The 13,074-nt window shown below is 37.0% G+C and overlaps 1 protein-coding gene and 1 pseudogene across 1 annotated transcript; both read right to left on the bottom strand.

Annotated features, from left to right (window-relative positions):
* Positions 1 to 292: 292 nt before the first annotated feature.
* LOC131488848 (olfactory receptor 5AL1-like) lies at positions 293 to 1,234 on the bottom strand. The gene has a single exon (XM_058690693.1). It carries the CDS (start codon positions 1,232 to 1,234, stop codon positions 293 to 295), a length of 942 nt encoding a protein of 313 aa, XP_058546676.1.
* A 7,472-nt stretch (positions 1,235 to 8,706) lies between these two features.
* Positions 8,707 to 9,654, bottom strand: LOC131488847 (olfactory receptor 5AL1-like; annotated as a pseudogene).
* Positions 9,655 to 13,074: the final 3,420 nt, after the last annotated feature.

The following is a 13,074-nucleotide window of genomic DNA, read 5'->3' as shown; positions in this document are numbered from 1 at the left end:
AAGTTATGATTTTAAGGTGCTTTATTCTTCACCTCTAGTGTTGAAGCATCTCATGGAAAAAGAGAATGGGTTGTTTTCATCTCTCTTTTTAGAATTCAACAGTAAAATAAACATTTATAAAATGTCTACTATGTGTAAGCAGAAACAAGAAAGGCCTATTTTCAAGGAAATAGAGTCAGGGAACTGAGCTTCAGAAGACAAAGCTTTCTACACTTCCTGGCACTGTCCCATGTACAAGCCTTCGTTTAAAAGTTCCTAATTTCCAGCGTTTCTTTAGGAACAGTACAACTGATTATCTATTATCAGAATGTGCTTTGTCAAAGATTTTCTTGAAAGCCTTTTTTACATCCTGATTCCTCAAGCTGTAGATCAATGGGTTTAACATGGGAATCACCACTGCATAGAACACTGAGGCAAATTTGTCTTTATCCAGTGAGTGGCTTGACTTGGGGCGCAGGTACATAAAACTGAGGGTCCCATAATACATGGTAATAGAAAACAGGTGAGAAGCGCAGGTGGAAAAGGCTTTATGTCTTCCTGCAGCAGAATGGATCTTTAAGATGGTGAAGACAATGAACACATAGGATATGAGAACAATGATAAGAGAAAAGAACACATTGAACCCAGCCATGATCCACAGCATCAACTCTTTGACTTGGGTATCAGAGCAAGCCAGAGCAATCAAGGGGACATCATCACAGTAGAACTGGTTGACCACGTTAGAGTCACAGAAAGACATGTGGAATGTAGCCACTGCTTGTACGAGTCCTACAGTGAGTCCATAAATATAAGAGCTAGTGACCATTTGGAGGCAGAGTTTCCTGGGCATGAGAATGACGTAGAGTAAAGGGTTGCAGATGGCCACATAGCGATCATAGGCCATGACAGACAGCATTAATAATTCCCAAACTGAAAATGTGATAAAGCAACACACTTGAGTGGCACATGCATAAAATGGCATACTTTTAATTTCACGTAACGAGTTTGCAAGGGTGTTTGGAGTGATGGTGGAGGCACCATAAAAATCAACAAAAGCCAGATGGCAGAGGAAAAAATACATGGGTGTGTGAAGCTGGGGACTTATTTGGATTAACACAATCAAGCCAAGATTACCCAGGACAGTAAATGAGTAAATCAATAGGAATACACAAAAGAGAATGGCCTGAAACTCTGGATTCTCTGTGAGGCCCAAGAGAATAAACTCAGTGACTGCTGACTGATTGCCTTTTGCCATGAAAGAGAACAATAAACAATAAACAACAAATCTACAATAAACTCATCTAGAGCACAGGCTCTGAATAATCTTTACTTTTAAGGAATAATCAATTCAATTGTGAGAAGAGAGTCCTGGCTCATCAGGGTGTTATGTTAAATTCGGCCGAAGAAGAATATTGATAAGCACTCAGAATTATGTGTGGATTTCACTTATGCTTTCAGTGTGAAGGATTTGGTCCAGGAAAAATTCTGTGATACAAAAATTCACCAGGAAGCTGTATAAGTAGAAAGAGAGCATTTCAATTAAAATGTTATAATCAAGATAATGGCAAAATTTTTGTTCTACTTTTCTTTAAATATAAAGAAATAAAAAGGGACATTAAGAATGTAAGTGACTTGGGACACCTGGGTGGCTCAGTTGGTTGAGCATCCGACCTCAGCTCAGGTCATGATCTCCTGGTTTGTGGGTTTGAGCCCCGTGTTGGGCTCTGTGCTGACAGCTCAGAGCCTGGAGCCTGCTTTGGATTCTGTGTCTCCCTCTCTCTACCCCTCTCCCATGCATGTTCTGTCTTTCTCTCTCTCAAAAATAAATAAACATTAAAAAAAAAGAATGTAAGTGGCTTTGGCAGCATATATAAAAATGATTTAAGTTGTAAGTTTATCTCATGAAATTATTACAAATTCATTATTTTATAAAAATATTAAAAATTACCAAAATCAAGTGCAGAACATATAAAATGAAAGAAACAAAATATGAATACTATTATTTATAGGCACCCTGTTTGGTATAATCTTTAAATTTTCTTCTTTTTCCTTATATCCATTGTCTTTTTTTTTTTTCAAGACACCCATAATATTGATTTCAAGGAAAAACAGGACTGTGATTTTTCTGGCTTTGTCTTTTGGCAAAATGCACACCAGAGAATAATTGGCCAAATTTCAAGAGAATAATTTTCCAAATTTCAAACAACTTTCAATGATTCGGAGACATTATTTTACCTTCCTCCTTCAGGTATCTAAATGGCCCAAGGTGAATAGAACTGAAGCAACTTTTAGAACAACTAAGTGTTACAGAACACTTCCATAAACCCAGGCTGGACTCTGAATGCATGCTAGCTAGCAGAATTGAAATCATCCCCCCTCTTTTCTCAAGCATAGCAGAGGATAAGTTAATTTGATTTTCCTTTATCACCACATTGTCTCAGGTTACTTCGCATGCACATGATGGTCAAGACAAGTAAAAGATAGTAAAATATAAAAAGCACTTTGTCCCCTTAAATTCTGATTAATATCCCCTTGGAAAGTTTATCTTGGTTACTATTTTATTTTTTCTCTCCTCTTTAGCACTTTTCAACCATATACCTTAGGAAAAGCATCTACCCCTGATTTCTCAATCGTGTTTATGACTTAACCAAATATAACCTACCTTCCTTTTCCATTAAACCAAGGAATCCCCTCATCAAGTTTACTATTAGCTTCCCTATTCCCAAATCCAATAAAGCTCTTTTTACCTTGGCAGCTTTGTAGCACTGACTCCTATTGAATACACCTTTGGTTTCCCGAACAGAGCAGTCTCTGTGTTTATTATTTGTCCATTCTGATTTTCTATCTTGGAGTCTCTGCTTCTATTTAGACAACATATTATTCATGCTTTCATCAAAGCCTTCAGCCTTTCCCTTTTATACCTTCTTGTTTGGTGATTTTATCCAATCCTATGTTCTCAGTAGACACCTATACATTGCTTAAGCACAAGCATGTATTTCTATCCCTCATTTATTTTCTATGTTCTATATACATCTAAATGCCCTCCAGAAATTCCCACTTATATATTCTAGACGGTCATCAAGAGTATCACATGTAGGAAATAACTTGGTATCTCTGCGCATTGAACCTAATACTCAGACCTGAAGTATATATTTTACATCTTCAACTAACAGTGCCATTATCCATTCAGTTTTCCAGATCAGACCAATTATCTTTTACTTTGCTTTCCTATTTCCCATGCCAATATTCAATTTGTCCCTGATACCTATTTCATACTTTACACACTTTACATATCTTTTCACTGATATCGGTTCCTTGATCCAACCACAATGACTTGTTATTTGGTTACAACTGACCCTGAATTTTTATTCTTGCCTCCAATCTTTTCTGTGTCTCTCTGTTCCTCACAGTTTGGCTTATGTAAACTTTCATAGACACGAACTTCAGTTTTATGTTCTTCTGGTGTAATTCTTCAATGTCTTCCTATTCTTCTCAAGGTAAAAGCCTTTCTTCAACATGGCTGACATAACTCTTGAAAATCCGGTTCCTACATCTCAGATCAGGCTCATCTTTTGTGGTTCTCTTCGTATAGTGTTTATGTCACAGGTATTCCAAGCCACCATTGCTATTCAAATGTAACCCAGAATTTTATACACTTTAAAAAAAATGTCTATCTATTTTTGAGAGAGAGACAGGGAGAGAGAAGTGGGGGGCAGAGAGAGACGGAGGCACAGAATCCGAAGCAGGCTCCAGGTTCTTAACTGTCAGCACAGAGTCCGCCACGGGGCTCAGACCCAAGAGCCATGAGATCATGACCTGAGCTGAAGCCAGACACTTAACGAGTGAGCCACCCAGGTGCCCCAATTTTATACATGTTTCTAATCTCTGCGCAGAACACTTTCCCTTTGCCATCATTTCCTTTGTCTGACTTTCCTCCCACTAAACTTCCAGTACTCTGTTGTGCTGCTTCTTCTTGGAGGCTTTCCTGACTTTTCAGGGTAGAATAAGTGTTTCCCATATATAGGTTTTTCATCCATTGATTTCTTCTTTGTAGCACTTGCCACACTATATGGTAACCAACTGCTAACATGTCTATAACACATCCTAAACTTGAAACTGATATTGTTAAGCACTAATATTTGTATTTTGTGCCCAAGCGAATCACCTACCTTTTATAGTATCTAATACAAAGAAGATGATCAGTAACTCTCTGTTCGATGATTAAGTGAATAAAAGCTATAGATATATAAGTCCAAAGGCTTTCTCACTAAGATAGAACATATTTTTCCTATGATCTGATATTTTTCAATATTCAATACACTGCCATTCAGTTCAACTGCAAACCCTCAAGTAGTCCAGTCTAGTGCACCCGAAAGAAATCTTTGTGAAGCCAGTAAAATTTAAAATTACCTGGATATTATGAGATAACTTTCTATTATGTGTGTGTGGTCCCCCAGGAAGCTTTTTTTGGGTATTAAATTATTTTTAGCAAACATTGAAAAACAATATAATTATATATATTCAAGAGCAGACAATTATTTTATATTTAGGGTTTAGGGACAAAGTTATTTCCCTTGAAATGGTAGATCACTTTCTAGGTTATTGGTTAATGAAAGAATCTAGGGTAGAAGAACATTTTAATTATCTCTTTTGGGAAAACAGTTTGATTAATTGCTATCTCTGCTTTAATTTGTGTCACATTGGTTTCAGAGTAAAATTATGATTTTTTAAAAAAATAAACATTCAGTTCATGGTCTTCTATTTAGTAGCAGCTTTTGAAAGCCATCAGACAAAAATGAATTTCCCAATTAGTCACATTGAAACCTTTCTTCTGAGATTAGTGTCTCAAATTGTGGTTATGATTGATATTTCAGTACAACTGCAAAGATTAATTTAAAAGAATGTTCATCTTCCTCTCTAGTCTCTAGGAGACCAAAGGCACACCAATCACAGGTCAGTTGATACTTTGTTGTAGTCACTCCACGGAAACTGATGAACCTCTCTAAATGCGCTTTAGTTGAAAACCGGTTGTGTCCACAGGGCTGCGGTGGCCGTTGAGCCTCAGCAGCACCTAAGCAGAACAGAAAACAGATGAGGTTACTGTACTCAGTAAGCAGAGCTCAAGATACTAATTCTGGATAATACTTCCCTTGATGAACCTTGGTATATGTTATGTGTTTGGTTCTTGGGCTATTGGCGATGGCCTAGCTGTTTAAATGGTAAATTAGACTGCCTGCTGGTAAATTCAAGACATTCTTCTTTGTGGCCGTAAATAGTGGAAGCAAATAGCGATTGCTGATAAATTTGTCTTAGGCTTTATCCAAATGGGTTAAGATGGAGTCCATGCAATTACTAATACATCCTGCTGTACCTGAATTAATGTGTTGGGATAAGGGGACAAGTCATTGCAGAAGCGTCAGGAGAAGGGCACCTACTTTTCTCAAAATACCGTGATTTATGGGGTTCGTTCACCTGCCTGTGTCTGGGATTCTGATAAGTTTGGTTGCGACTAATACCACAGGTTGACCTTATCCTGTTTCTTGGAGTCCTGTTGAGAGTTACCTTAATTAAACTGTATTGGGAAATTTGAACATATTTGGTTTCAACCCCTGTCAGATTGGCTATGAAACGGCATATTCTTGGGTAAATTGTCCAGAAGCCAAGCCCATGTAGAAATGAAGGGTGGATGTAGACAGACAATTCTTAATGCATTTCTTATGTTTCTGTCTTTTATTTATTTTTACTTTTTAATGTTTGTTTATTTTTGAGAGAGAAAGATGGACTGTAAGCGGGGGAGGGCAGAGAGAGAGGGAGACAGAATCCAAAGCATCCAGGCTCTGAGCTGTCAGCATAGAGCCTGATATAGGACTCGAACTCATGAAGCATGAGATCATGACCTGAGTCAAAGTTGGACGCTTAACCGACCGAGTCACCCAGGCGCCTCTCTTTCTGACTCTCTTTTAAGCAGACACCCTTCATTCCAGAATATTGTGTAAGCATGTTTATGTATGAAATAACTTTGGAAAATAGAAATGATGTCTGTCTTTGAGGGGCGGAAAGTTTTGTTTTACTGTGCAACTTATTAAAGATAATTTCTCCCTTCGGGGAATATTTTAAGCAGGCTTCTTTACATTACACAATACTATACAAAACCCTGAGTTCAGGGTTTCTCGGCAGTGACATAATCTTGCTTCGTGTCCACCGTCAACCTGGGCTGCTCTACAACATCCGCTTGAGACTTTGGGGGACAAGGGTAACAGATACAAACATGGAACTCATGGAGCTTGCTGAGTCATGAGTAATAAAGTCCTCTGTCACTTTGGTGTCTTGGGTCTTGTGCCAGAATCTGTGAACTATAGAGGACTAACTTGTTGGCTAGAAGTGGGACAAAATTTCACACCCTTGACATTCTTTGACAGTTATATAGCTCTTTTCAAGGGTAGCCATAAAAGACACTGGAGAAGCGAAACGCCTAAGAACTTAATTCCAAGCAATGCACTTGGTTGTTGACTTTCCCCACAGAAGGGATATCCAGAAGTATGACTGTACTTCATGAGTAGGGGCTAACAGTTTGGCTTGAGGATCAGGGATTTGGAAGTAAGAAAATAAGAACTTCACACAAGTAGTTCTAGATAAGCGATATGGGGAGAGATTTTTCTGAATGTACCGATGCGGGGAGGTATATATGTTCATGGAATAGTCACTTAAGTTACTTTTACCAGAGAAGCTGCTTCATAGTCAAGCAACTGTAAACATAATACTGAGCATGTAGTCCATTGTTATACTGAGCCCCTTGCATCCTGATGCGATGCGCTCTTAAATAAGGTAGCCATGGCAGGATGGATAGTGGTCATTCTTTGGCTCAGTAAAAGACCCTGTACTCTCTTTGGCTGATTCCTGTACATGCACCACTCGGTGCTCAACCTGTCAATAGTAGAGAATAAACTCTGTGTCCAGTTTGACAATGTCCACAGAGGAGCCAGCCAGGCTTCTAGCGGCAAACTTGTTCTATTAGCCACTTCAAACATAGAAGAAACAACAGTGTGTCATCACCAGAATGGACCCTTATTGTGATTAGGGATTTCCCTTTCCTGCTCGCCATGCTTCTGATAAAACAGGCAAGTTAGGGGAGTGTTGTCTTCACTGTTAAAATATTCTGAGCAACATGGCTTCTGAGCAAGAAGTTTACTTTATAAAAAATGAAGCATGAAATAAATTCACGAGCATGAAATTTGCTTGTCTTCCTCGACGTACTGCATGTGACAAAATTTTGCAGTGGCCTGTTGCCGACTGATTAAAAGTGACAGCTGTGTGTAACTTTAATGTGTAATTTTTCTCTGGCCAGAATACAGAGGTCTCCAAATCAGAAGGTCATTAATAAAGTTTTCTCTTCCCACTCTTAAAATGAATAAACTTCCATCAAAATGTTTGTATTATTGGCACAAAGTGAGAGTTTTATAAGATTTACAAAGAATCTGAAACTGAAACACCAAAATGAGAAATGTGTTAAAAGATACCAATCAACTAAAGACTAAAATTAAATAATAAATTCTGAGCTCTTTTTTTCATTTTAACTTTTTATTTTGACATAATTTCAGAATTACAGAAAAGATGCTTACATTTTACGAAGAATTCTTGTACATGCTTGACCCAGATTTCCCCAAATGTTAACATTTTACCACACTTTTTATCCTTAACTGTTTAATAACCAGTTGAAGACGTAATGCTTCATTTTCATATATACTTATCTGTCTATATTTACTAAAAGCAGGGGTATTCTTAAATGACGACGGTCCTATTATAAAAACAGGCAAGTTAACATTGGCGCAGCATTACTATTTAAACCACAGACCTTTTTCTGCTCTGAAGGACTTGTCTCATTTGCAAAAATTTGAGTTTGCTCTTTTAGTCTTTTTTAAATTATTTTTTATGCTTTTATTTTATTTTTGAGAGACAGAGTGTGAGTGGGTGGGGGGGGGGGCAGAGAGAGAGGGAGATACAGAATCTGAAGCAGGCTCCAGGCTCTAAGTTGTCAGCACAGAGCCTGACTCAGGGATCGAACTCAGGAATGGTGAGATCATGATCTTAGCTGAAGTCAGACTTAACTGACTTAGCTGCCCAGGCCTCCCCTCTCTTTTAGTCTCTTTGTTAGGTGTTCCACCAGCATTGATGTCATTGTCTCTGTAAAGTCATCAGAACCAACAATTTTTTTCAGATTCATCTTACTGGGAGTACGTGTGTGTGTGCATGCATGTGCACGTACGTGTGTGTGTGTGTGCATGCGTGTGCACGTACGTGTGTGTGTATGTGTGTGTGTGTGTGCGCGTGTGTATTTTTTAGGTAATGTTAATAACTTTAATTGCTTTAGTGATCTGAAATAAATGTGGTTTTTACCAATGCCATGAGTTGGAGTGTTCCTCTATGGAAAAATTCCTCTATGGAAAAGAAATTTATTTTCAATGATCTATGGAACAGAATTTAACCCACTATTTGCAATTGAATTTATTTTATTTTCTTATCTTTAAATAATTTCAGGAGTCATAATTTTCATAATAATAGAAAATAAAATCAGAAAATTACCATACACTCTGTATCGATAGGAAAGCATGTTACTAATAGTTGCTAATGCAGAACACCCGAGAACTGTTTTTTTTAACGTCGTTTCTTTTGTTTTTGTTTTTGTTTCGCATCCCGACTCTGAGGGCTTTCAGTTAGACCATAGGTCTTTTATTTTATAGCAAAGCAAACCTTTTCTATAATTCTCTTCAAAGGATTTTGACTTCCTGGTTCCTCAGGCTGTATATTAAAGGATTCATCATGGGGATTACCACAATATAGGAAACAGAAGCTATTTTGTCAGGATCCAGAGAATGGCTTGTTTTGGCTGCATATACATGAAGACCATAAAATATGGTGATGAAGTCAGGTGGGAGGCACAAGTAGAAAATGCCTTTTATCGGCCTTCAGCTGAATTAATCCTCAGAATGGCAAATAGAATGAATACGCAGGAGATGAAGGCGATAAAGAGAGAGAAAAGGGTATTGAAAGCAGCAGGTGTGAACAATATCAGTTCTTTGATATCTTTATAATGGGTTTTACGGCAGGCCAGACCAACCAGGGAACATCATCACAGTAGGAGTGATTTATTATGTTTGAATTACAGAAAGGTAAGTGGAATGTTAGAATTGTCTGGAGGAGTCCCACAGAAAAGCCATACAAATGTGTGCTGACCACCATTTGAATACAGACCCTTCTGTTCATGATAATGGTATAGAGTAAAGGTTTAGAAACAGCTACATACCTATCATACGCCATGATTGAGAGCATATACACTTCACGGACCACAAACATGATAAAGCAACACAACTGAGTGGCACAAGCAGGTAAGGATATTCTCTTAATTTCTTGGAGGAAGTTCACCAGGGTGTTAGGGGTGACAGAGGAGGTGTAGCAAAAAGCAACAAAAGCTAGATTGCTGAGAAAAGAATGCATGGGTGTGTGAAGCTGAGAACGGATATAAATTAGCATAATTAACCCAAGATTACCTATGACACTAATTAAGTAGATCACTAGCAAGATCCCGAAAAGAAGGGCTTGAAGCTCTGGACTTTGTGTGAGTCCCAAGAGGATGAATTCAGTCACTTCCGAATTATTGCTTTCAGCCATGGAATACGTGTAGAAGCATTTCATATTCTTATCTGTGGAACATTCATGCTGGATAATCTTCCACTTCTTGCATTAAGAACTTAACTCATACTTATTTTATGGTGACCGGATTGGAAAGATAATCCTCACTGGTCCTGTGGGCCATTCTCAGGTTTCAATACCACCTGTTTTTAACTTCAACAGATTTGCTCCAGGCAGAAATTCTAACATGTTTAGTGATGTAGGGAATTGTTGAAGACGAATGTCTTGAATTAAAATGTGGAATCTCATATACAATGAAAACCCAGTATTATAGGCATATCGTTTTATCAACGATAAAAAAAATGGGGGCACATTTCAGAGTAATATATTAAGATTAAATACTAAACATTTCAACTCCACTGAGAAAACAATTATAAATCTGACTAGACTTTATTCTTAGTGTACTAGCCAATGCAACAAAGGAAGGGGTAAAAATATTACTTATAAAGTACATGATATTGTATCTGTACCAGTTCAGTGGAAATAGATATTTATTATGATTGTGGAAAAGTCTTCTGTTATAAATATAATGAAAATGATGCTATAATAAAAAATGTAACTTTCAATAAATGTGAAAATATAGTTTTTAAGATTTCATTTTAAATAATAAATTTAAAACCTAGTATTTAATTTAATATTTAACTTCACACAGTGTTGGCCCTATATGTTCCTGTTGTTTACGTTTGAGCTCAATAAATTCATAGTTTCACATATTTATTAGTTGAATGGTATTTGGGAAAGGAGAAAAGCCTTACAAGTTAATTCAGATATGTAATGCATGGTGGGTAACCCATAAATCTACTAAATAAAGCTATAAGAACAGTCTGGAGTTTTCTTTCTTTCTTCCTTTCTTTTGTTTTCTTTCTTTCTTTCTTTCTTTCTTTCTTTCTTTCTTTCTTTCTTTCTTCCTTTGATAGAGTGTGAGCAGGGGACAGACACACACACACACACACACACACACACACACACAGAAAGAGAGAGAAAAAGAATCCCAAGTAGGCTCTGTACCTCCAATGCAGAGCCCAACTGTGGGGCTCGAGCTCACAAACCATGAGATCGTGACCTGAGCTAAAATTGGTCATATGCTTAACCAACAGAGCCGCTCAGGTGCCCCTGGACATTTCTTTAAAGTGTAATGAAGACTTATTTATCCCTACAAATAGTAAACTGTGTTATAAGCTATGGAATGTAAAATAGAGTGGGACTCTGCCAGACCAGTGAATGTTTGTCAACTGGCGTTCAAAAAGTATTGATTTATAGCATCTGTTGTTTTTCTGATTTCTGTGGTATAAATATTCCAACTATTGCTGACTTCAGGCTACAAAGTTAAAGTCACGGAACCTGGAGTTGGGAAATAAATTCAGATTACAGCTTTTGCAAGCTGTTAAGAGAGAGTGGTAGTTATACAAAAATAAGTTGGTATTATAAGCAAAATCATAGAAAATATCATTTAATAAAACACATGCATATTATACCATATGCTAAAGAAATACTCAAATCAATGATGAGTCTCTTTTCATAATGCATTTCTATCTATAATTATAAGTGTCACTTACACTCATATGCTTATATTAATTTCAAAGAGAAAAAGTTCATTTTACCAAATATGAAAGAATCAGCCAGCAATAAATTGTTCGTTTGGTTGACCAAATTAAAAGATGATACTATCCGCGGTTGGTAAAGATGTGAGCAAACAAATATAGCTTTGCACAACCAAGGGAGGTGAAATTTGTGTTCATCTTTCTAGAAGGTAGTGTAATAGTAAGCATCAAAATTGTTTACATTAGTCCTGCCGTTGATTGATACAATGGTTTTAGTGCTAGGCAATTAGTGGAATAATAAAAGTATGCAAGTATATGAATGGTTTCATTTTTACTTCCCAAAACATGAAAGTTGTCAATACTCTGATAGTTACTCAGTTATTGCACATCTCAGTAAAATATTAGGTAGCCATTCAAAAGTTGAAACAAGCCTGGATTTAGTACTTAAAAAAAATTTTTTTTTTAACATTTATTCATTTTTGAGAGACAGAGGGTGAGTGTGGGAGGGGGCGAGAGAGGGAGACACAGAATCCAAAACAGGCTCCAGGCTCTGAGCTGTCAGCACAGAGCCTGATGCCGGGCTCAAACCCACCGACTGTGAGTAAGATCAGGACCTGAGCCGAAGTCAGACGTTCAACGACTGAGCCACTCAGGCGCCCCCTGTGATATTGACAAATGTTCACAATACAGGATGTTAAAAAAGGGCAGTGGGCTAAACAGGTTATATAGTCATAAGTGATTTCTGTAGACACACATCACATTATGACCTACAGATCCTTCACACACGGAGGAAAACTATGCAAACCATAGATATTGCAATGTTAACAGTAGTTATATCTGTGAGATGGTATTGTGGCCTTTTCTTCCTTCCTATTCATTTTGATCATCCTTTACATTTCACACTATACACTACTTCATTAAACTTGATTTCAATTTCAAATGTACGTTTCCGTTTTGCCATGCATTCCATGTTTCTAAGGACTGACAACTTATTTTTTCATATTAGTTATTCTTGTAATTTGTGTTTATCTGGTGCCCATTTGGATGTGTGAAGTGTTTCTAATCATTTACCACTATAAATACCTTCATAATCCCACATTTTTGGGGGAAATATTTCATTATAATATGTTGCCACGGTGGAATAATTTGTTAACAAATTAAAAACACTTCTCCTCAAAGAGGACAAAACTAATTTACAAAATCATCAAATTCTAAGTGAAAATCATGGTAACTATTTTTCCTCGTATTAAAATTATATGACAAATCTTCACTTTTAATCTGAAGTTCTTAAATTTCACTTTATATAGTTTTCTGAATGTTTAACATTTTAAAATGAAGAGTAGGAGATCTAAATATTGTCAGTTTAAAAAAGGTTTTCATTCTGAATTTTTTTTTATCCTTTGCCTTTTAAAATCCTATGGTAATAGATTGATTCATCAATACTTTTTTCATCTTCTTAACTGCTGAGGAAACTGAGGCATATGTAAGCATACTAAATTGTCTAAGATCTTTTCATTCAGCAAATGTTAGACCCACTATTCACATTCGGGCTTGTAGACTCCAAAGAATCCATGTTTGTTTTGTTTTGTTTTTTGTTTGGTTCTGTTTTAGTATACTCTACACCCAACATGGGGATCCGAACTCACAACCATGAGATTAAGAGTCACATGCTCTACTGACTGAGCTAGTTAGCTCCCTCAATCCATGCTTTTTAATAGCACAGTGGTGGCACAGTGAACGCACCAGCTTGCCAAGGCAGGAGATCGTGAAGTCAAAGATGTTAATGATAGGCTTTTGGTATATAGAATATGGACTCACAATCTGCTGCAGGAGTTTTGTAAAAAAAAAAACAAAAAAAAAACAGGGA

This window comes from Neofelis nebulosa, chromosome 10, assembly GCF_028018385.1.
Source record: "Neofelis nebulosa isolate mNeoNeb1 chromosome 10, mNeoNeb1.pri, whole genome shotgun sequence".
Classification (NCBI taxonomy): domain Eukaryota; kingdom Metazoa; phylum Chordata; class Mammalia; order Carnivora; family Felidae; genus Neofelis; species Neofelis nebulosa.
This window is presented reverse-complemented; position numbering and strand designations above follow the sequence as displayed.